Genomic DNA, 21,757 nt, shown 5'->3' with positions numbered 1-21,757 from the left:
TCCACCCAGAGAGTTGTGTGTCTGTGGAATTCTCTGCCTCAGAGGGCGGTGGAGGCCGGTCCTCTGGATACTTTCAAGAGAGGGTTAGACAGGGCTCTTAAAAAAAAAGCGGAGTCAGGGGAAATGGGGAGAAGGCAGGAACGGGGTACTGATTGTGGATGATCAGCCATGATCACATTGAATGGCGGTGCTGGCTCAAAGGGCCAAATGGCCTCCTCCTGCACCTATTGTCTACCCGATCTATTCCTCTCATGATGTTGGAACTGCTCACAATACTCCAAATGCGGTCGGACTAGTGCAGTGTGAAGCCTCCGCGTTACATCCCTGTAATTGTGAGTGTTGGGTTCAAATTTGAGCAGCCCGTTATAGGACAGATGTTCAGCTTGAAAGAGTGCAGAGAGGATTTACGTGGATGCTGCCAGTACTCGAGGGCCTGAGCTATAGGGAGGGAGGTTGAGCAGGCTGGGACTTCAGAGCGCAGGAGGATGAGGGCTGATCTTATAGAGGTGTATAAGATGATGAGGAAAAAATAGATTGGGTAAATGTCCAGAGGTTTTTTTTTTACCCAGAGTAGGGGAAATTAAGAAACAGAGGACATAGGTTTACGTCGTCAAGTCAGGGTGGGAGATTGCAACCTTCACGTGGTCCGCCCTGTTCCGACTAATGCAATCAACTCGACGTGCACAAACGGAAGATCAAATTGTCCAACAACTTTAGGCTGTGCACGCCACACGAAAGAAGAAGAAGTCAAGTCAAGTCAAGTCAACTTTATTTGTCACATACACATACAATACGGTGACAATAGACAATAGGTGCAGGAGTAGGCCATTCGGCCCTTCAAGCCAACACCGCCATTCAATGCGATCATCCACAATCAGTACCCCGTTCCTGCCTTCTCCCCATATAGAAACATAGAAAATAGGTGCAGGAGTAGGCCATTCGGCCCTTCACCGCCATTCAATATGATCATGGCTGATCATCCAACTCAGTATCCCGTACCTGCCTTCTCTCCATACCCCCTGACCCCTTTAGCCATAAGGGCCACATCTAACTCCCTCTTAAATATAGCCAATGAACTGGCCTCGACTACCCTCTGTGGCAGAGAGTCCCAGAGATTCACCACTCTCTGTGTGAAAAAAGTTCTTCTCATCTCGGTTTTAAAGGATTTCCCCCTTATCCTTAAGCTGTGACCCCTTGTCCTGGACTTCCCCAACATCGGGAGCATTCTTCCTGCATCTAGCCTGTCCAACCCCTTAAGAATTTTATAAGTTTCTATAAGATCCCCTCTCAATCTCCTAAATTCTAGAGAGTATATACCAAGTCTATCCAGTCTTTCTTCATAAGACAGTCCTGACATCCCAGGAATCAGTCTGGTGAACCTTCTCTGCACACCCTCTATGGCAATAATGTCCTTCCTCAGATTTGGAGACCAAAACTGTACGCAATACTCCAGGTGTGGTCTCACCAAGACCCTGTGCAACTGCAGTAGAACCTCCCTGCTCCTATACTCATATCCCCCGACTCCGCTATCTTTAAGAGCCCTGTCTAGCTGAGGGAGGTGGGGAAAGATTTAATAGGAGCCAGAGGGGCAAAGTATTTTGCTCAAAGGTTGGCAGGGTATTAAAGTGAAGTGGTGTAGGTGAAACCCAGCAAATCAGGCAGCATCTGCGGAGTAAAATGGACAGTTAATATTTCAGGTGCAGTGCCATCAGCAGCTATGACTGATATCATTTTTTAAATAAATAAATTGAATTTGATTTATATATTTTAAATTAAAAAAAAAAATTTCCACTGACTAATTTTCAGTGTGAGATTCTGACCATATGGTTGGTGATTTTAACAGGTTCCTAACATATTTCACCTGCCTCCCCCAATTTAGATTAATCGTCTGCCCATCAAGTAATTCATAGCTGCAGCTGTACATTGTTAATTAAGTGTTGGACATTCATTGATAGGGGCTTACAGCTGGCCTGCTTTCCAGCCACTTAAGGAGATTTCTCAGCCTAGTGTCACCCAGAAGTAGCAGTGAGGATGGATGCTGAGAGTGATGTTCAGGCTGCGGGGGAGGATAGTTCTGAAATTGTGTGGTGGCAGTGGCCAAGGTAAGTTATGAAGGGTACGGATAGAGTCAGACTGAGTGGAAACAGGCCCTTTTTGGCCCAACTAACCCTCACCGGCCAGCATGTCCCATCCTTGTGGTAGAGTTGCTGCCTTGCAGCGTTGGAGACCCGGGTTCCATCCTGACTATGGGTGCTGTCTATATGTGGAGTTTGTACGTTCTCCCCGTGACCTGTGTGGGTTTTCTCTAAGATCTTCTGGTTTCCTCCTGCACTCCAAAGACGTGCGGGTATGTAGGTTAATTGGCTTGTATGTGTACATTGTCTTGTGTGTAGGGTAGTGTTAATGTGTGGGGATTGTTGGTTGGTGGGCCGAAGGGCCTGTTTCTGCGCTGTATCTCTAAACTACACTAGTCCCACCTGCCTAGGGTGTTTGGCCCAAATCCCTCCAAACCTGTCCTATCCATGTATCTGTCTTAACTGTTTCCAAAAGTTATGACAGTCACAGCCTCAACCACCTCCTCTGGCAGCTTGTTCCATACACCCACCACCCTTTCTGTGCAGAAGTTACCCCACTGATTCCGATTAAGTCTTTTCCCTTTCACCTTAAACCCATGTCCTCAATTCCCCTACTCTGGGCAAGAGACTCTGTGCATCTACCTGATCTAAACCCTCTCCTGGAGATATGAGGAATTAGGGTGGCACAGCGGTAGAGTTGCTGCCTAATACTGCCAAGGACCCGGGTTGGATCCTGACTACGGGTGTTGTCTGTATTGAGATTGTATGGTTTTTAAGGGCTTTTTAACCTTCTCCCTGTGACAGTGCAGGTGCCTGATCTCCCAGTGGCTCAGCACTTCAACTTCTCCCTCCCATTCCCAATCTGACCTTTCTATCCTGGGCCTCCTCCATTGTCAGAGTGGAGGAGCAACACCTCATATTTCGCTTGGGTAGTTTACACCCCAGCGGCAAGAACATTGACTTCTCTAATTTTAGATAGCCCTTGCTTTCTCCCTCCTCCCCCTTCCCAGCTCTCCCACAAGCTGACTCTCCTCCTACTTCCTTTCTTCCCTCTCCCCCCCCCCCCCCCCCCCGACATAAGTCTGAAGAAGGGTCTGGACCCGAAACATCGCCTATTCCTTTGCTTCATAGATGCTGCCTCATCCGCTGAGTTTCTCCAGCATTTTTAGTTTACTTTTCTCTGGTTGCTGTAGTTTCCTCCCATGCTGTAAAGATGCCCTGGTTAGTAGATTAGTTGTAAATTGTCCCAAGTGTGTAGGTTAGTGCCAGTGTACAGGGTGATTGGTGGTTAGCATGTGGACTCGTTGGGCCATGGGGCCTATCTCCACACTGAATCTTAAAGTACATTTTTTTAAAGTAGAGAATTGCAGATGTTGGAATCGGGCTTTTGAACTATACTTCCATGCTGGTTAAGATTATTATTATTGTGTGTGTGCCGAGGCACAGCGAAAAGCTTTGTTGCGTGTGTTATCCAGTCAGTCTTCTTTCGAATGAAACACTGGAGTTTAGAAAGACGAGGGGGAATCTTATTTCAATTTTTAGACTTATTTTAGGTATGGTGATTTTAATTTTTAAAGCTATATGTATTTATTCTGTTTTTATTAACTGCACTGATGGGATCTGATTGAGAAACAATTTTTTGTTTCATCTGTGTATGCAAGTACTCAGTTAAAATGACATTAAAGTGAATACTGAATTATGGAAACATATAAAATTATAAAAGGACTGGACAAGCTAGATGCAGGAAAAAATGTTCCCAATGTTGGGCGAGTCCAGAACCAGGGGCCACAGTCTTAGAATAAAGGGGAGGCCATTTAAGACTGAGGTGAGAAAAAAAAAATTTCACCCAGGGAGTTGTGAATTTGTGGAATTCCCTGCCACAGAGGGCAGTGGAGGCCAAATCACTGGATGGATTTAAGAGAGTTAGATAGAGCTCTAAGGGCTAGTGAAATCAAGGGACATGGGGAAGAAGGCAGGCACGGGTTATTGATTGGGGACGATCAGCCATGATCACAATGAATGGTGGTGCTGGCTCGAAGGGCCGAATGGCCTCCTCCTGCTCCTATTTTCTATTTTCTATAAACAATAGTTAGATCTCAAGCCGGGTGTTGAGCAGCCAGGTTGTTGTCTCTGTGGGCGTCAGTGTTTGCCGGGCCCTGAGCTCCATTTGGTGGGTAGTTGAGCGGGCACCCAGAGATGACATGGTTGGCTGTCTGTTGTTCTGTTCCACATTCACAGGCTGGGCTCTGGCGGAGTTAGTGAAAAGACTATACATGATTACAATCAAGCCATCCACAGTGTACAGATATAGGATAAAGGGAATAACGTTTAGTGCAAGGTAAAGTCCAATTAAAGATAGCTTGAGCTATCTCCAACGAGGTAGATGGTAGATCAGAGAACTGCAGATAGACAAAATGCTGGAGTAACTCAATGGGTGAGGCAGAATCTTTGTAATTCCTTCTCTCCAGAGATGCTGCCTCACCCGTTGAGTTACTCCAGCATCTTGTGTCTACCTTCGATTTAAAACAGCATCTGCAGTTCTTTCCTACACAAAGAACTGCAGATGTTGGCTTGTATCTAAGGGAGGCACAAAGTGTTGGAGTAACTTGACGAGTCAGGCAGCATCTCTGGAGAAAAGAAATGTGTGATGTTTTGGGTCCTGACATGAGTTACTCCAGCTCTTTGCCCATGTGCCACAGAAGGTTGTGGAGGCCAAGTCGGTGAATATTTCTAAGGCGGAGATAAATGGATTCTTGATTAGTACGGGTGTCGGAGGTTATGGGGAGAATGGGGGTTATGAGGAGCGATAGATCAGCCATGATTGGGGCCGAATGGCCTATTTCTATTATTCTTTATGCCCTTGTAATCTGAGGTAAATGGTAGGTCAGGACAGCTCTCTGGTTGGTGGTGTGATCGTTTGGTTGCCTGGCAACAGCTGAGAAGAAACTAGGATACTGCCTGATTCACCTCTACATCATTGCGGACATTGGACTTTGTCTCTGGAACTGATGCGCTACAATGCTGTTACAGTTGTATAGGGCTCTGGTGAGACCACATCTGGAGTATTGTGTCCAGTTTTGGTCTCCTAATTTGAGGAAGGACATCCTTATGATTGAGGCAGTGCAGCGTAGGTTCACCAGATTGATCCCTGGGATGGCGGGACTGTCATATGAGGAAAGATTGAAAAGACTAGGCTTGTATTCACTGGAGTTTAGAAGGATGAGGGGAGATCTTATAGTAACACATAAAAGTACTGGACAAGCTAGATGCAGGAAAAATGTTCCCAATGTTGGGTGAGTCCAGAACCAGGGGCCACTGTCTTAGAATAAAGGAGGCCATTTAAGACTGAGGTGAGAAAGCTTTTTCACCCAGAGAGCTGTGAATTTATGGAATTCCCTGCCACAGGGGGCAGTGGAGGCCAAATCACTGGATGGATTTAAGAGAGTTAGATAGAGCTCCAGGGGCTGGTGGAATCGAGGGATATGGGGAGAAGGCAGGCACGGGTTATTGATTGGGGACGATAAGCCATGATCAAAATGAATGGCGGTGGTGGCTCGAAGGACCGAATGGCCTCCTCCTGCACCTATTTTCTATATTTCTAACGCTGAGAACTATATGCTGCACTCTGTATCTTCCCCTTTGCTCTGCCTATTCTAGAGTTTGACTTGATTGCATTTGCGATTGAACAGATTGGATGACATGCAAAACGAGGCTTTTCACTGCCCCTTGGTGCGCGTGACGATAACAAACTTAAACCAATCTTGAGTTTAATAAAATGTTAAAATGGTGGAATAACACAGCTGGTCGGGCAGCATCTGTGTAGGAAATGGTCGGGTGGTGTTTTCGATTGGGGCTTGTTTTTTAAGTCTGGAGACATAGCTTTGGGATGAGCGGGACTGTTTTTAGGGGCTGGAGGGTGCCTGGAACGTGCTGCCAGGAACGACGGTGGTGGCGGGATCAATTAATGGCTCTTCAGCAAGCACAGGATTGAGGAAATGGAGAGATGTGGATCATATGTAGGCACATAAGGGTTGGTCTAGGCATCCTGTTGAATAGACATTAGCTGCATCATTCTGCCCTTCGAGCCAGCACCGCCATTCAATGTGATCATGGATGATCATCCCCAATCAGTCCTGCCATCTCTCCATATCCCCCGACTCTGCTATCTTTTAGAGCCCTATCTAGCTCTCTCTTGAAAGCATCCAGAGAACTGGCCTCCACCGCCCTCTGAGGCAGAGAATTCCACAGACTCACAACTCTCTGTGAGAAAAGGTGTTTCCTCGTCTCTGTTCTGAATGGCTTGCCCCTTATTCTTAAACTGTGGCCCTTGGTTCTGGACTCCCCCAACATCGGGAACATGTTTACTGCCTCTAGCGTGTCCAAACCCTTAACAATCTTGTATGTTTCAATGAGATTCCCACTTATCCTTCTAATCTAGAGTGTGCAAGCCCAGCTGCTCCATTCTCACAGACATTGTGGGCCGAAGGGCCTGTTCCTGTGCTGTACAGATCTGTGTTCAGTGATACAGGTGTCTGGTATGTGATGGTCAGACTGAAGCAGGGTCTCCACCCGAAATGTCACCCGTTCCTTCTCTCCAGAGAAGCTGCCTGTCCCGCTGAGTTACTCCAGCATTTTGTGTCTACCTTTTGATTTAAAGCAGCATCTGCAGTTTTTTCCTACACATCTGAAGGTCAGTATTCTGTCAGGAATATCTCCCCCTTCATTATTGTCCAGTAGGAGAGTCCAGGACCAGAGGGTACAGCCTCTGAATAAAAGGACGTACCTTTAGAGAGGAGATGAGGATGAATTTCTTTCGTCAGAGGGTGGTGAATCTGTAGAATTCACTGCCACAGACGGCTGTGGAGTCCGGATCAAGCCGGTGGATATTGTCACGGCAGAGATTGACACGTTCTTGATTAGTACGGGTGTCAGAGGTTATGGGGAGAAGGCAGGAGAACGGGGTTGAGAGTGAAAGATACATCAGCCATGATTGAATGGTGGAGTAGAATTACTGATTTGGACGAGGGGATTGAAGGCTTTGTGGCCAAGTTTGCGGATTATACGAAAATAGGTGGAGGGGCAGGTAGTGTAGATAAGGCACAGACTCTGCAGAAGGCCTTGGACAGGTTGGGAGAGTGGGCAGAGAAGTGGCCGATGGAATACAGTGTAGTAAAGTGCGGAGTCGTGTATTTTGGTAGTAGGAATAAAGGCGTAGGCTATTTTCGAAATGGGGAGAGAATCCAGAAATCGGAGGTGCAAAGAGATTTAGGAGTGCTGGTGCAGGATTCCCAAAAAGTTAATCTGCAAATCGAATCGGAAGTAAAGAAAGCCATATATTTGTCAAGTTTGCGGACGACACAACCTTGAAGAAGGGTTTCGGCCCGAAACGCCGCCTATTTCCTTCGCTCCATAGATGCTGCTGCACCCGCTGAGTTTCTCCAGCATTTTTGTGTACCTTCGATCTTCCAGCATCTGCAGTTCCTTCTTGAACACAACCCTCTTTGGACTGATCCAGGATGGGGAGAAATCTGCCTACAGACAGGAAGTGTCCCAGCTGGCGTCCTGGTGCCGTAGCAACAACCTAGAGCTCAATGCTCTTAAGACAGTGGAATTGATAGTAGGCTTTAGGAGAGTTTTCCCCCCCCCCCCCCCCCCCCCCCCCCCCCCCTCCACTCACCATCAACAACACCGCAGTCACATTTAAGTTCCTGTGAACCATCATCTCCAAGGACCTTAAATGGGGGGCCATCATCGACTGCAGTCAAAAAGGCACAACAGAGGATGTACTTCCTGCGGCAGCTGAGGAAGCACAATCTGCCACAGGCAATGATGGTCCAATTCTACACGGCCATCGTAGAGTCTGTTCTCACCTTCTCCATCATGGTCTGGTTTGGCTCAGCCACCAAGCATGACATCCGGAGGCTGCAGCGAATCGTCCGATCAGCTGAGAAGGTTATTGGCTGCAACCTTTCCTCCTTTGATGAACTGTACACTGCAATGGCCAGGAAGTGAGCAGGCAAGATCATCTCTGACTTCTCTCATCCTGGCCACAAACTCTTTGAATCACTTCCCTCAGGAAGGCGACTCCGGACTGTCAAAGCTGCCACAGCCCGACATAAAAACAGTTTTTATCCACGAGTAGTTGCTCTACTCAACAGCCAAAAATCTGTAGCCTCCCTTTGATCTGGTATTTTATTTAATTCACATGTTTAATCAAAAATGTTTTATTATTAATGTTTTATGTGTCATTCCTAACTGTCACTGTATGTCATGTTGTCACTTGTGGGCGAAGCACCAAGGCAAATTCCTTGTATGTGAATACTTGGCCAATAAACTTATTCATTCATTCGAGGGCTTGTATACAAAAACAGGGATGCAATGCTGAGGCTCTATAAGGCGCTGGTCAGGCTGCATTTGGAATATTGTGAGCAGTTTTGGGCCCCATATCTGAGGAAGGATGTGCTGGCTCTGGAGAGGGTCCAGAGGGGGTTTACAAGAATGATCCCAGGAATGAATGGATTAACGTATGATGAGCGTTTGACAGCACTGGGCCTGTACTTGCTGGAGTTTAGAAGAATGGTGGGGAAACCTCATTGAAACGTACAGAATAGTGAAAGGCTTGTATAGGGTGCATGTGAAGAGGATGTTTCCACTAGTGGGAGAGTCTAAGACTAGAGATCATAGCCTTAGAGTTATAGGACGTTCCTTTAGGAAGGAGATGAGGAGGAACTTCTTTATTCAGAGGGCGGTGAATCTGGAGTTCATTGCCACAGAAGGCTGTGGAGGCCAAGTCAGTGGATATTATTAAGGCAGAGATTGATAGATTCTTGATTAGTACGGGTGTTGTGGTTTATGGGGAGAAGGCAGGAGAATGGGGTTAGGAGGGAGAGATAGGTCAGCCATGAACGAATGGAGGAGTAGACTTGATGGGCCGAATGGTCTAATTCTGCTCCTTCAACTCATGAACTACTCATGAAAAAGCATGTTTGAGATCCAAGTCGTGTTTGAAAGCTTTGTCGTTGGCTGTTTCATTCGGAAGCAATTGCTCCAAGTTTCCGAGGCTAAACACTCTTCATTAACGAGAAACGGTGGGTTAACTTTTCAACCTGCACGCCTTTCGCGTGTGGGAGTAAACTGGAGATCTCAGAGAGAACCCCACGCTGGTCACTGGGAGAGCGTGCGAACTCCGTACGGGTCGAGCACCCGTGGTGGGGGGGTTGAACCCGGGTCTGTGGCGCGGTGAGGCAGCAACTCTACTGCTGACCGCCACCCTGACCGCCCCCGAGTGTGAATGTTTAATTTGAAATGGCAGGCAGTGAAGAAAGCGAATGGCATGTTGGCCTTTATAACACGAGGAATCTAATATAGGAGCAAAGAGGTCCTTCTGCAGTTGTACAGAGCCCTAGTGAGACCATACCTGGAGTATTGTGTGCAGTTTTGGCTCCCTAATTTGAGGAAGGACATTCTTGCTATTGAGGGAGTGCAGCGTAGGTTTACAAGGTTAATTATTGGGATGGCGGGACTGTCATATGCTGAGAGAATGGAGCGGCTGGGCTTGTACACTCTGGAGTTGAGAAGGGTGAGAGGGCATCTCATTGAAACATATAAGATTGTTAAGGGTTTGGACACGCTAGAGGCAGGAAACGTGTTCCCGATGTTGGGGGAGTCCAGAACCAGGGGCCACAGTTTAAGAATAAGGAGTAAGCCATTTAGAACGGAGACGAGTAAACACTTTTTCTCACAGAGAGTGGTGAGTCTGTGGAATTCTCTGCCTCAGAGGGCGGTGGAGGCAGGTTCTCTGGATGCTTTCAAGAGAGAGCTAGATAGGGCTCTTAAAAATAGCAGAGTCAGGGGATATGGGGAGAAGGCAGGAACGGGTTACTGATTGGGGATGATCAGCCTTGATCACATTGTATGGCGGTGCTGGCTCGAAGGGCCAAATGGCCTACTCCTGCGTCTATTGTCTATTGAATGCTCTTTCTGCTTTCAGTGCAAAAACGAAGTCTGAGTACCAGCCGACTGCCAGCTACAACTACACACAGTACTACCAGCAGTACCAGCAGTATTACTCCCAGTGGGGCTATGATCCGTATGCAACCTATGGGTATGGATACCCACAGTATGGTACCACCGAGACCTCGACAGCAACCTCCTCTCTGATGACCCCCGGCATGTCACAACTATCTGAGGTAAAGCTGCCACCAGTTTCTATTATAGGGACCAGCTCCAGAACCAGGGGTCACTTTTTTTTATTATAAAGTCCGGAACCAGGGGGGTTCACAGTCCCCGGAACCAGGGGTTCACAGTTTAAGAATAAGGGGCAGGCCATTTAGGACTGAGATAAGAAACCTTTTTCACCCAGAGAGTTGTGAATCTGTGGAATTCTCTGCCATAGAAGGCAATGGGAGGCCAATTCTCTGGATGTTTTCGAGAGAGTTAGATTTAACTCTTGGGGCGAACAGAATCAAGAGATAGCTAGATAGGGCACTTAAAAATAGCAGAGTCAGGGGGATATGGGGAGAAGGCAGGAACGGGGGGGTACTGATTGGGGATGATCAGCCATGATTACATTGAATGACGGTGCTGGCTCGAAGGGCCGAATGGCCTACTCCTGCACTTTCTTTTTTTCTCTATAACACTCTCTTTATAAATCTCATGCTTAGAAGATTGTTTGCGCTCATTTTAATAGGAAACATTCGCTTTCGCCTTTGCTTTGGACTTTAGAGATGCAGCGTGGAAACAGGCCCTTCGGCCCACTGAGTCCCTGCTGACCAACGAGGCCACATGTGGAGTTTTGGGTTTGGTTTTTGTCGCCCAGGTGTAGTAAAGGCTTAGTGTCCTTCGACTGTAATGATACAGAGTGGAAACGGGCCCTTCGGCCCGCTGAGTCCATGTTGACCAGTGATCCCCGTACACCAACACAAATATCCCACCCACTGGGGAACTGTTTACAGTTTTCACGCAAGCCAGTTGGCCTACAAAGCTGTGCGTCTTTGGAGTGTGGTGGGTAATCTGAGCATCCGGGGGGGAGGGCGGGAAACGCGCGCAGGTCACGTGAAGAACGTGCAAGCTCCGTACAGACAGCACCCGTAGCCTGGATGGAACCCGGGTCTCTGGCGTTGAGAGGCAGCAACTCTACCACTGTGCCACTTGACATGGTGAAAGCACAAGACATTGTGGAGTGTTGTGGACGTAGCCCAGACCATCACACGGACCAAGGGACTCAACCCGTAACGTCGCCCATTCCTTCTCTCCAGAGATGCTGCCCTGTCCCAGCATTTTGTGTCTACCTTCGATCTCACAAACCAACCTGCCTTCCATTGACTCCATCTACACCTCACGCTGCCTCGGCAAGGCCAGCAGCATCATCAAGGACCAGTCTCACCCCGGCCACTCCCTCTTCTCCCCTCTCCCATCGGGCAAGAGGTACAGAAGTGTGAAAACGCACACCTCCAGATTCAGGGATAGTTTCTTCCCGGCTGTTGTCGGGCAACTGAACCATCATATCTTACAACTAGAGAGCGGTCCGGACCTCCAATCTACCTCATTGGCGATCCCTGCACTATCTATCATTGGACTTTATCTTGCACTAACTGTGATTCCCTTTATCCTGTATCTGTGCACTGTGGACGGCTCGATTGTAATTGTGTCTAGTTTTTCCACTAACTGGATGGCACGCAACATGTCTTTTCACTGGACCTCTGTACATGTGACATTAATAAATTAAACTCTAAACTTATTCAGTTTCAGCAAAACCCCGCACTGACTGAGGAAACTGAAGAGGAGTGTGTAGAAGGTGAGACTATATTCAGCATTGATTTCTTCATTACACAGCCTGTCCTTGAGATATTTGTTGTGATTGTGGTGACTTTGAAAATCTAAAAAATGTGGAGAAAATTGTTTTCATTCATCGCTGTGAAATTAGATTCAGACAATAGACAATAAACAATAGGTGCAGGAGTAGGCCATTCGGCCCTTCAAGCCAGCACCGCCATTCAATGTGATCACGGCTGATCATCCACAATCAGTACCCCGTTCCTGCCTTCTCCCCATATCCCCTGACTCCGCTATCTTTAAGAGCTCCATCTAGCTCTCTCTTGAAAGTATCCCGAGAACCGGCCTCCACCGCCCTCTGAGGCAGAGAATTCCACAGACTTACCACTCTCAGCGTGAAAAAGTGTTTGCTTATCTCTGTTCTAAATGGCTTATCCCTTATTCTTAAACTGCAGCCCCTGGTTCTGGACCAACATTGGGAACATGGTTCCTGCCTTTAGCGTGTCCAAACCATTAATAATCTTATATGTTTCAATAAGATGCCCTCTCATCCTTCTAAACTCCAGAGTATACAGGCTCAGCTGCTCCATTCTCTCAGCATATGACAGTCCTGCCATCCCGGGAATTAACCTTGTGAACCTACGCTGCACTCCCTCAATAGCAAGAATTTGGAGACCAAAACTGCACACAATACTCCAGGTGTGGTCTCACTAGGGCCCTGTACAACTGCAGAAGAACCTCTTTGCTCCTATACTCAACTCATCGTGTTATGAAGGCAAACATGCCATTCGCTTTCTTCACTGCCTGTTGTACCAGCATGCTTACTTTCATAGACTGATGAACAAGAACCCCCCCCAGATCCTCTTGTACTTCCCCTTTTCCCAACTTGACATCATTTAGATAATCTGCCTTCCTGTTTTTGCTACCAAAGTGGATAACCTCACATTGATCCACATTAAACTACATCTGCCTACTCGCCCAAACTGTAGTAAGCCCTAAGGAAGATATGTGTACTATCATAGATAGACACAGATTGCTGGAGTAACTCGGCGGGACAGGCAGCATCTCTGGAGAAAAAAAATGGGTGATGTTTGGATATCATGGATAGGACAGGTTTTAGAGGAATATGGGCCAAATGCAGGCAGGTGGGACTAGTGTAGATGGGGCATGTTGGCCAGTGTGGGCAAGTTGGGCCGAAAGGCCTGTTTCTGTGCTGTGTGACTCTAGTTATCTGCACCACTTGACTTATTGCTTCAAGTATCTGTACATAGAAACATAGAAAATAGGTGCAGGAGGAGGCCATTCGGCCCTTCGAGCCAGCACCGCCATTTATTGTGATCATGGCTGATCGTCTCCAATCAATAACCCGTTCCTGCCTTCTCCCCATATCCTTTGACTCCACTAGCCCTTAGAGCTCTATCTAACTCTCAAATCCATCCAGTGACTTGGCCTCCACTGCCCTCTGTGGCAGGGAATTCCATACATTCACAACTCTCTGGGTGAAAAGGTTTTTTCTCACCTCAGTCTTAAATGACCTCCCCTTTATTCTAAGACATTGAGGCCATTTAGCGTATTGTGCTTGGTTTGGATTTGCAGTGAAGGTTTAGTGTCTTTAGACTTCAGGGATACAGTGTGGAAACAGGCCCTTCGGCCCACTGAGTCCACGCTGACTGGGTGTACACTAGCACTATCCTACACATACTAGGGACAATTTACACAAGCCAATTAACCTACAAACCTGCTTCTTCAGAAGGTACATGGAAACCAAAACTGCCAGAGCAGGTACAGTAACCACCTTTAAAATACGTTAGTGAACTTTTCATGTCATAAGGTCTTAAGGAAAGGAAGTGTCTTCCCACCGATACTGGGCACATAAGGGATAGGAAAAGAATTGGGCCATTTGGCCCATTGCGTCTAATCTGTCATTCATTCACAGCTGATCTATCTCTCCTTCCTAAGAATTGGGCCATTCTCTTGCCTTCTCCCCATAACCTCTGACACCCGTACTAATCAAGGATCTATCTATCTCTGCCTTAAAAATATATCTGCTGACTTGACTTCCACAACTGTATGTGGCACATATTCACCACCCTCTGACCCATGTTGGGACATTTCTGACAGTGGAGAAAATTTAAAAAAAATGTTTTTAAATGTGTATCTTGCCAACACTACACAACTGATACAATCATTGAAGTCTGGCTTTTAAGTGTAATTTAAATGCTGTTGTAGTGCCTGTCTCACGGAACTCCTTTGGCAGCTCGCTGCAAGGACACACTGCCATCTCCGTGCAAGACGTTATGTTGGGTTGGGGGAAGCTTGCCTGCTGTTCTTTGAATCACTAGCTTCAGAAAAGGTCCACAGAAGGGTCCCGACCTGAAACGTCACCTATCCATGTTCTCCAGAGATGCTGTCTGACCCGCTGAGTTACTCCAGCACTCTGTGAAACGTCACCTATCCATGTTCTCCAGAGATGCTGCCTGACCCGCTCAGTTACTCCAGCACTCTGTGTCCTTCTCAGAAGATGTTTACTGAATTGCATGGTGCTATTGTCCTGATTGTGGAAGATAACTTGATTTTTTTTTTTTTTTAATTTGCGAATTGACTGAATATTCTTTTTGAAGATCCAGACCCAAAGTTGGATATTGATGAAGTGAACAAACAGTTCATGGAACAAAGCGAGGAGCTATACGAGTCCTTGATGAATTGTCACTGGCAACCCTTGGATTCCATCACATCCGAGATCCCTACTGCAGTATAATTAAACTCCTCTTGTAACATAGTTCCTGAAAATATCTGAGAAAATTACGGCTGATGGCAATTATTTGAGTCTTATCTTCTGGAAAAATTTTGCATTGCCTACATTCTGTATATTAATTTTATTTTTTTTCCTGTATTGCAAATTTAAATCTGTGCTGTGAATTATTTTCCATTTTTGTATAGTTCTCATTGCCTTGGATAAATAAACCCTTATTTCCTGCCTTTGTGTCTTCCCTCTTTACTTGGGCAACAAAAGAACCTGGTTTGTAAATTCTAGGAACAGAATTAGGCCATTTGGCCCATCAGGTCTACTGCGCCATTCAATTGTGTCTGATCTATCGATCCCTCCTGACCCCATTCTCCTGCCTTCGCCCCATAACCCCTGTCACCCGTACGAATCTGAAGAAGGGTCTCGACCCGAAACGTCACCCATTCCTTCTTTCCAGAGATGCTGCCTGTCTTGCTGAATTACTCCAGCATTTTGTGTCTATGGTTTAAACCAGCATTTGCAGTTCCTTCTTGCAAAATATGTTTGGTTTAGAGGTACAGTGCAGATACAGGCCCATTGGCCAACGAGTCCGCGCTGACCAGCGATCCCCACACATTACCACTACCCTACCCCACACGCACAGCAATTTATTTTTCATTTATAACAACCCAATTAACTTAGAAACCTGTGCATCTTTGGAGTGTAGGGGAAACGAGATCTCAGAGAAAATCCACAGGTTATGGGGAGAACGTACCATCAGCACCCATAGTTAGGATCGAACTCTGGTCTCTGGTGCTGTGAGGCAGTAACTCAAGGGCTGCGCCACAATGCTGCCCGACTTGTGAACTCTGTGAAACGTCACCTATCCATGTTCTTCACAGATGCTGCCTGACCCGCTGAGTTACTCCAGCACTCTGTGAAACGTCACCTATCCATGTTCTCCACAGATGCTGCCTGACCCGCTGAGTTACTCCAGCACTCTGTGCCTTTCCTTGGTAAACCAACATCTGCAGTTTCTTGCTTCGACGTCTAAACCCAAGCAGTTTACATCAGTGGTAGCTCCACTCTTTGTATTTTTGTCCAGTGGTGTCGCTGGTAGAATTGCTGCCTCACGGCACCAGAGTCCCAGGTAAAATCCTGACTACAGGCGCTGTCAGTCCAGAGTTTACACGTTCTACCTGTGACCATGTGGGTTTTCTCCGGGTGCTCCAGTTTCCTCCCACAATGCTACATGGATAGGACAGGTTTGGAGGGATATGGGCCAAACACAGGCAGGTGGGACTAGTGTAGATGGGACATGCTTGGGCAGGTTGGGCCAAAGGGCCTGTTTCCACACAGTATGACTTGAGTATAGAAGTTAGGAGGTCATGTTGCAGTTGTATAAGACGTTGTTGAAGCCGCATTTAGAGTATTGTATTCACTTCTGGGCACCATGTTATAGGAAAGATGTTGTCAAGCTGGAAAGGGTTCAGAGAAGCTTTACGAGGATGCTATCAGGACTAGAGGGTGTGAGCTATAGGGAGAGGTTGAGTAGGCTGGGTCACTATTCCTTGGAGTGCAGGAGGATGAGGGGTGATCTTATAGAGGTGTATGAAATTATGAGAGGAATAAATCGTAGTTTTGCCCAGAGTATTGGAATCGAGGACCAGAGGACATGGGTTTAAAAGGTACTCGATCAAGTGGGTCCTGTTGGGTCCCACTTGATCAGTAAGTGGGGGGGGGGGGGGGGGGGTAGAGGAGAAGGGGGGGTAGAGGAGGGGGGGGAAGAGTAGATGGGAGAGAGGAGGGAATGGGGAGGAGGGGGGAGGGGAGGTGAGATGAAGATGCGGGGGGGGAGAGGAGGAGGGGAGCCGGGATGGAGGGTGGGGGGGCGACCAAATGACTGCGGGTTGGGAGGGGGGGGGGGGGGGTGATGCAACTCGCAGCGATGGAGAACAGTGCACAGCTGGCTGCGCGAGCTAGACCCATTGTGACATCATCAGCTCGTTTATTTTCTAAGTTATTTGAACATTTTCATAAATAACTCAAGAAATAATGCATGAAATTTTCAGATAAGGCGATTTTTATTATCACGGCGGTAATCTCTATCGGAATATGTAAAACTTTCACCGTTAGCGAGTCGTGTTTGCGAGGAGATGTGAAACACACACGAAAATCCCACAAATACGCTCACATCCAAGATCAGAGTTTTATAAGGATAGAGATAATAGAAACCTTTTCACACACTGTTTAACACACATTTAAACAGTTAAGACAGGTTAATGGATAGGATCGGTTTGGAGGGATATGGACTGAATGCGGGCAGGTGGCCCTAATGTAGCAGGGACATGTTGGGCCGAAGGGCCTGTATCCACGCTGTATGGCTTCATGTCTCCATTCCAAAGACGTGCACGTTTGTCGGGTAATTCGCAACAAAGACATAATGATTTGTGTAAATTGCCCCTAGTGTGTGTAGGATAGTGCTAGTGTACAGGTAATCGCTGGCAGCAATGGACTCGGTGGGCCGAAGGGCCTGTTTCCAGACTGTATCTCAACTATAATAAAACTATAAACCCAGCGATGAAAGTTGTTGCCAGGTTCTGGGACAGAAAGCACTCGGTTGCATCCGGTGGCTGCAAACATGTCTTTCTCCACATCTTCGTCTGTTCCTCCATCACGCTGAATCTTTGTAATCCCAGGGGGGTGAGCTGAGAGGTGGTGGGTGGGTAGCAGAGATAGGAGAAGTGGGGGAGAGGGGGGAGAGAGAGAGGGGTCAGACTGAACCTCCCTCTTGATGACACAAAAAGCTGGAGTAACTCAGCGGGTCAGGCAGCATCTGTGGAGAACATGGATAGAAACATAGATATTTGGCGCAGGAGTAGGCCATTCGGCCCTTCGAGTCTGCACCGCCATTCAATATGATCATGGCTGATCACCCAACTCAGTATCCTGTACCTGCCTTCTCTCCATACCCCCTGATCCCTTTAGCCACAAGGGCCACATCTAACTCCCTCTTAAATATAGCCAATGAACTGGCCTCAACTCCCTTCTGCGGCAGAGAATTCCAGAGATTCACCACTCTGTGTGTGAAAAATGTTTTTCTCATCTCAGTCCTAAAAGACTTCCCCTTTATCCTTTTAAACTGTGACCCCTTGTTCTGAATAGGTGACGTTTCACAGAGTGCTGAAGTAACTCAGCGGGTCAGGCAGCATCTGTGGTGAACATGGATAGGTGACGTTTCGGGTTGAGACCCTTCTTCAGACTGAGAGTCAGGGGAGAGGGAAACGAGAGATTTGGACGGTGATGTGGAGAAATATAAAACAAATGAATGAAATATGCAAAAAAAAAGTGGATGATAAAGGAAACTGTCTCTCTCTCTCTCTCTATAGCACTGCCTGTATCTCTCGTTTCCCTTTCACCTCGTACACCAGCACTATCTTACACACTGGGGACAATTTACAGAAGCCAATGAACCTACAATCCTGCACGTCTTTGGAACAGAGTCGTGCAGCTTTTTGTGTGTGTCTATCCTCGGTGTAATCCAGCATCTGCAGTTCCTCCTTACATCTGGTCTCTATTGTGTCTGGGTTTTCTGTCGAGCAGGCGCTGTTTTAATTTTTGTTTAAACCTCCCCCCACCTACACCCCCCTCCCACTGGAGAATTTCACCCAGCATTGCGGAAAAGATTATGGAGATTGGAGGCGACAGTCAGATGACGGAGCCGATTCAACTGGCATTTCTGGCCTTGCTCGCTGGCAGGATGGTCTAAATGAAGCACACATCACCATCGCAGACGGAGACATCGTCCTCAGCCAGACTGCACCGTTCCAGGGGAAAGGTAAGCCTTTAGCGTCTCCCTTATTTTGCATTTAAAAAAATAAATATATATATATATATATAGGCAGCTCGCAACCCTGTGAATCCCAGCTCGGTGGCCAACATCATTTGGTGGATGGATAGCAGTGTCTTTCCTTACACACCTATTATATTTTCAGGTCGGTTTTTGTATTCCACGCGATTAGAAAAAAAAGGGAAAGAAATCCGGGGGGCAAGAATTGGAATTAGAGGGCAAAAATTAGAGGGTAAAAATTAGAGGGAAGAATTAGAGGTAAGAATTAGAGGCAAGAATTTGAATTAGAGACAAGAATTAGAGGGAAGAATTAGAGACGAGAATTAGAGGCAAGAACTAGAGGCAAGAACTATTCGCCACATTTTGTGTGTTCTGTTACTAGGTTATTCTAAGCATTGCATATCGCGAAGGTTGCCTCGATTATTTCCCCTCTGCTGCCCAAAATGAACCCCCTCAACTCGTTTAGCGTCGTTTCTGCAACAACAAAAAAACATGCACAATGTGCGTTGTGGCTATTTTATCCCCCACCACCCCCATCCCCACCAACTTTCATCAATTGCAGCGTCTTAGGGAAAATGTAACTGAATTTCAGGGCTTTCCACCGCCGCCACCTCCATCAAGGTACAGTCACAATTTGTTTTGATTTATGCCCCCCACTCCATTATCCCCCCCCCCCCCACTCCATCTATTAGTGTTGTGATACACACACACACACACACACACACACACACACACACACAGACACACACACACACACACACACAGACACAGACACAGACACACACACACACACACACACACAGACACACACACGTACAACATAATCTGTGCTTTCCCCTTCAATCTGCCATCGCCGGCGACAAAATACTCGACAGCATCGCAAACGTTGCATTGGCTGAGAAGTGATTTGCAGCTGAATCAGTGAGCGACACAAATCTCTCATGGTTGAAGGAAACAGATCTCGCATTTTCCCAGTTCAGCCCCCCCCCAAATCCACTTGCCTTATTCGATATGCTTAGTCTAATTTGATGTCTTTGTTTCATGCCTGCCTCTCTCTGCCTTTGCGCTTGTCTGTACGTGGCTTGCTGCATGACTGATTCCTGATTCATTTTTTATCTTTCAAAGGGGGTGGGGGGGGGGGGTTATATTTGTAGAATTATGGGTTAATATTCCAGATGCTTCTCTTTCCTTCACACCTCACCCCCCCCCCCCCCCCCACCAAATCACCAACCAGTAATTACAAATAACAAGAATCAAGCCTTTAATAATTTCACAACAAGTGGACAAATGTCCTTTGATCACCGCGAGAGTAATTGTACAGGTTTGCCTTGCCAACCAGAATTCGTCCACTTGTCATCATTCGGAGGTGTGATCTGATAATATTACTCCGTTATGCCAGGATGTAGAGCAGTACAGCGCAAGGAACAGGCCCTTCGGCCCGCAATGTTGGTGCCGAGCATAATAGACCATAGGCCATTTGGTTCTTCGAGCCAGCACCGCCATTCAATGTGATCATGGCTGATCATCCCCAATCAGTACCCCGTTCCTGCCTTCTCCCCATATCCCCTGACTCCGCTATTTTTAAGAGCCCTATCTAGCTCTCTCTTGAACGCATCCAGAGAACCTGCCTCCACCGCCCTCTGAGGCAGAGAATTCCACAGACTCACCACTCCCTGTGTTTAGAAGTGTCTCCTCGTCTCCGTTCTAAATGGCTTACTCCTTATTCTTAAACTGTGTGGCCCCTGGTTCTGGACTCCCCCAACATCGGAAACATGTTTCCTGCCTCTAGCGTGTCCAAGCCCTTAACAATCTTATATGTTTCAATGAGATCCCCTCTCACCCTTCTAAACTCCAGAGTGTACAAGCCCAGCTGCTCCATTCTCTCAGCATATGACAGTCCCGCCATCCCGGGAATTAACCTTGTAAACCTACGCTGCACTCCCTCAATAGCAAGAATGTTCTTCCTCAAATTAGGGGACCAAAACTGCACACAATACTCCAGGTGTGGTCTCACTAGGCCCCTGTACAACTACAGAAGGACCTCTTTACTCCTATATTCGATTCTTCTTGTTATGAAGGCCAACATGCCATTTGCTTTCTTCATTGCCTGCTTTACCTGCATGATTACTAAGTCTGTCTGAACAGCTTCTACGCCACGCAGCGTTCTGGCAAACCTCCTCTCCACCCCCTCCAAAGCACTCCACATTTTCCCTGCAATGGGGCAACCAGAATTGCAAGCAATGCCCCATCTGTGGCCTGACATAATGCCCTATAGAGAGCCGCATGGTGACTTCCTGATTCTAACACACTAAAATTACATGCAGGTTATTTGCATTAAAAAAAAAATAATTCAATCACGGTTAGATCACATGGATCCAAGGGTAGAATGGATAGAAATTGGTTCCATGGAAGGAAGCAGAGGGTGATGGTGGAAGGTTGCTTCTCCACTGTGACTAGTGGTGTGCCTCAGGGTTCGGTGCTGGGCCTGTTACTGTTTGTCATCTATATCAATGATTTGGATGAGAACCTACAGGGCAAGATTAGCAAGTTTGCTGATGATACAAAAGTGAGTGGTTTTGAAGAAAGTGAAGATGGTTGTGAACAGTTGCAGCAGGATCTGGATCGATTGGCCAGGTGGGCGGAGGAATGGTGGATGGAATTTAACACAGAGAAGTGTGAGGTGTTGCATTTTGGGACGTCGAACAAGGGCAGGACCTACACAGTGAATGGTAGGCCTCTGGGAAGCTATAGGATCTTTGCTGGGGAGTGTTGTAGAGCAGAGGGATTTAGGAGTACAGGTGCATGGTTCATTGAAGGTCGAGTCACTGGTAGATAAGGCGGTCAAAAAGGCTTTTGGCACTTTGGCCTTCATCAGTTAGAGTATTGAGTATAGAAGTTGGGAGGTCATGTTGCAGTTGTACAAGACGTTGGTGAGGCCGCATTTAGGGTATTGTGTTTAGTTCTGAGCACCATATTATAGGAAAGATGTTGTCAAGCTGGAAAGGGTTCAGAGAAGATTTACGAGGATGCTGCCAGGACTAGAGAGTGTGAACTATAGGGAGAGGTTGAGTAGGTGGAGCACAGGAGGATGAGGGGTGATCTTCTAGAGCTGTATAAAATCACGAGAGGAATAGATTGGGTAGACGTACAGAGTCTTTTGCCCTAATAAGGGGAATCAAGAACCAGAGGACATGGATTTAAGACACAGTTTCAGAATAAAAGGATGTTCCTCTAGAAAGGAGATGAGGAGGAATTTCTATAGTGCAGGTAACGCATGGACTGACGTCACTCCCTGTGTAAGCTTCATAGCGTCAGTTCATCTTATTTATTCAA

General features: G+C 47.0%; 2 protein-coding genes across 3 annotated transcripts in view; both read left to right on the top strand.

Annotated features, from left to right (window-relative positions):
- Positions 1-14,828, top strand: part of LOC116968211 (tRNA selenocysteine 1-associated protein 1-like) — a 50,284-nt gene extending 35,456 nt beyond the window's left edge. The window contains exons 7-9 of the mRNA XM_033014880.1: positions 10,066-10,264; positions 11,820-11,871; positions 14,471-14,828. Of these exons, the coding sequence (XP_032870771.1) occupies positions 10,066-10,264; positions 11,820-11,871; positions 14,471-14,607 (388 nt within the window). The 3' untranslated portion in view covers positions 14,608-14,828. The remainder of the gene's footprint in view (positions 1-10,065; positions 10,265-11,819; positions 11,872-14,470) is intronic.
- A 3,333-nt stretch (positions 14,829-18,161) lies between these two features.
- tmem108 (transmembrane protein 108) overlaps positions 18,162-21,757 on the top strand; it is a 40,684-nt gene continuing 37,088 nt past the window's right edge. Inside the window, exon 1 of one of the 2 annotated variants that reach the window (XM_033014858.1) lies at positions 18,162-18,412. The gene's annotated coding sequence lies outside the window, so the exon portion shown is untranslated. The remainder of the gene's footprint in view (positions 18,413-21,757) is intronic. The other variant, XM_033014868.1, reaches the window with a different exon arrangement.

Source organism: Amblyraja radiata, chromosome 2 (genome assembly GCF_010909765.2).
Source record: "Amblyraja radiata isolate CabotCenter1 chromosome 2, sAmbRad1.1.pri, whole genome shotgun sequence".
NCBI lineage: Eukaryota > Metazoa > Chordata > Chondrichthyes > Rajiformes > Rajidae > Amblyraja > Amblyraja radiata.
Note: the sequence above shows the minus strand (reverse complement) of the source record. Positions and strands in the feature narration are given on the sequence as shown.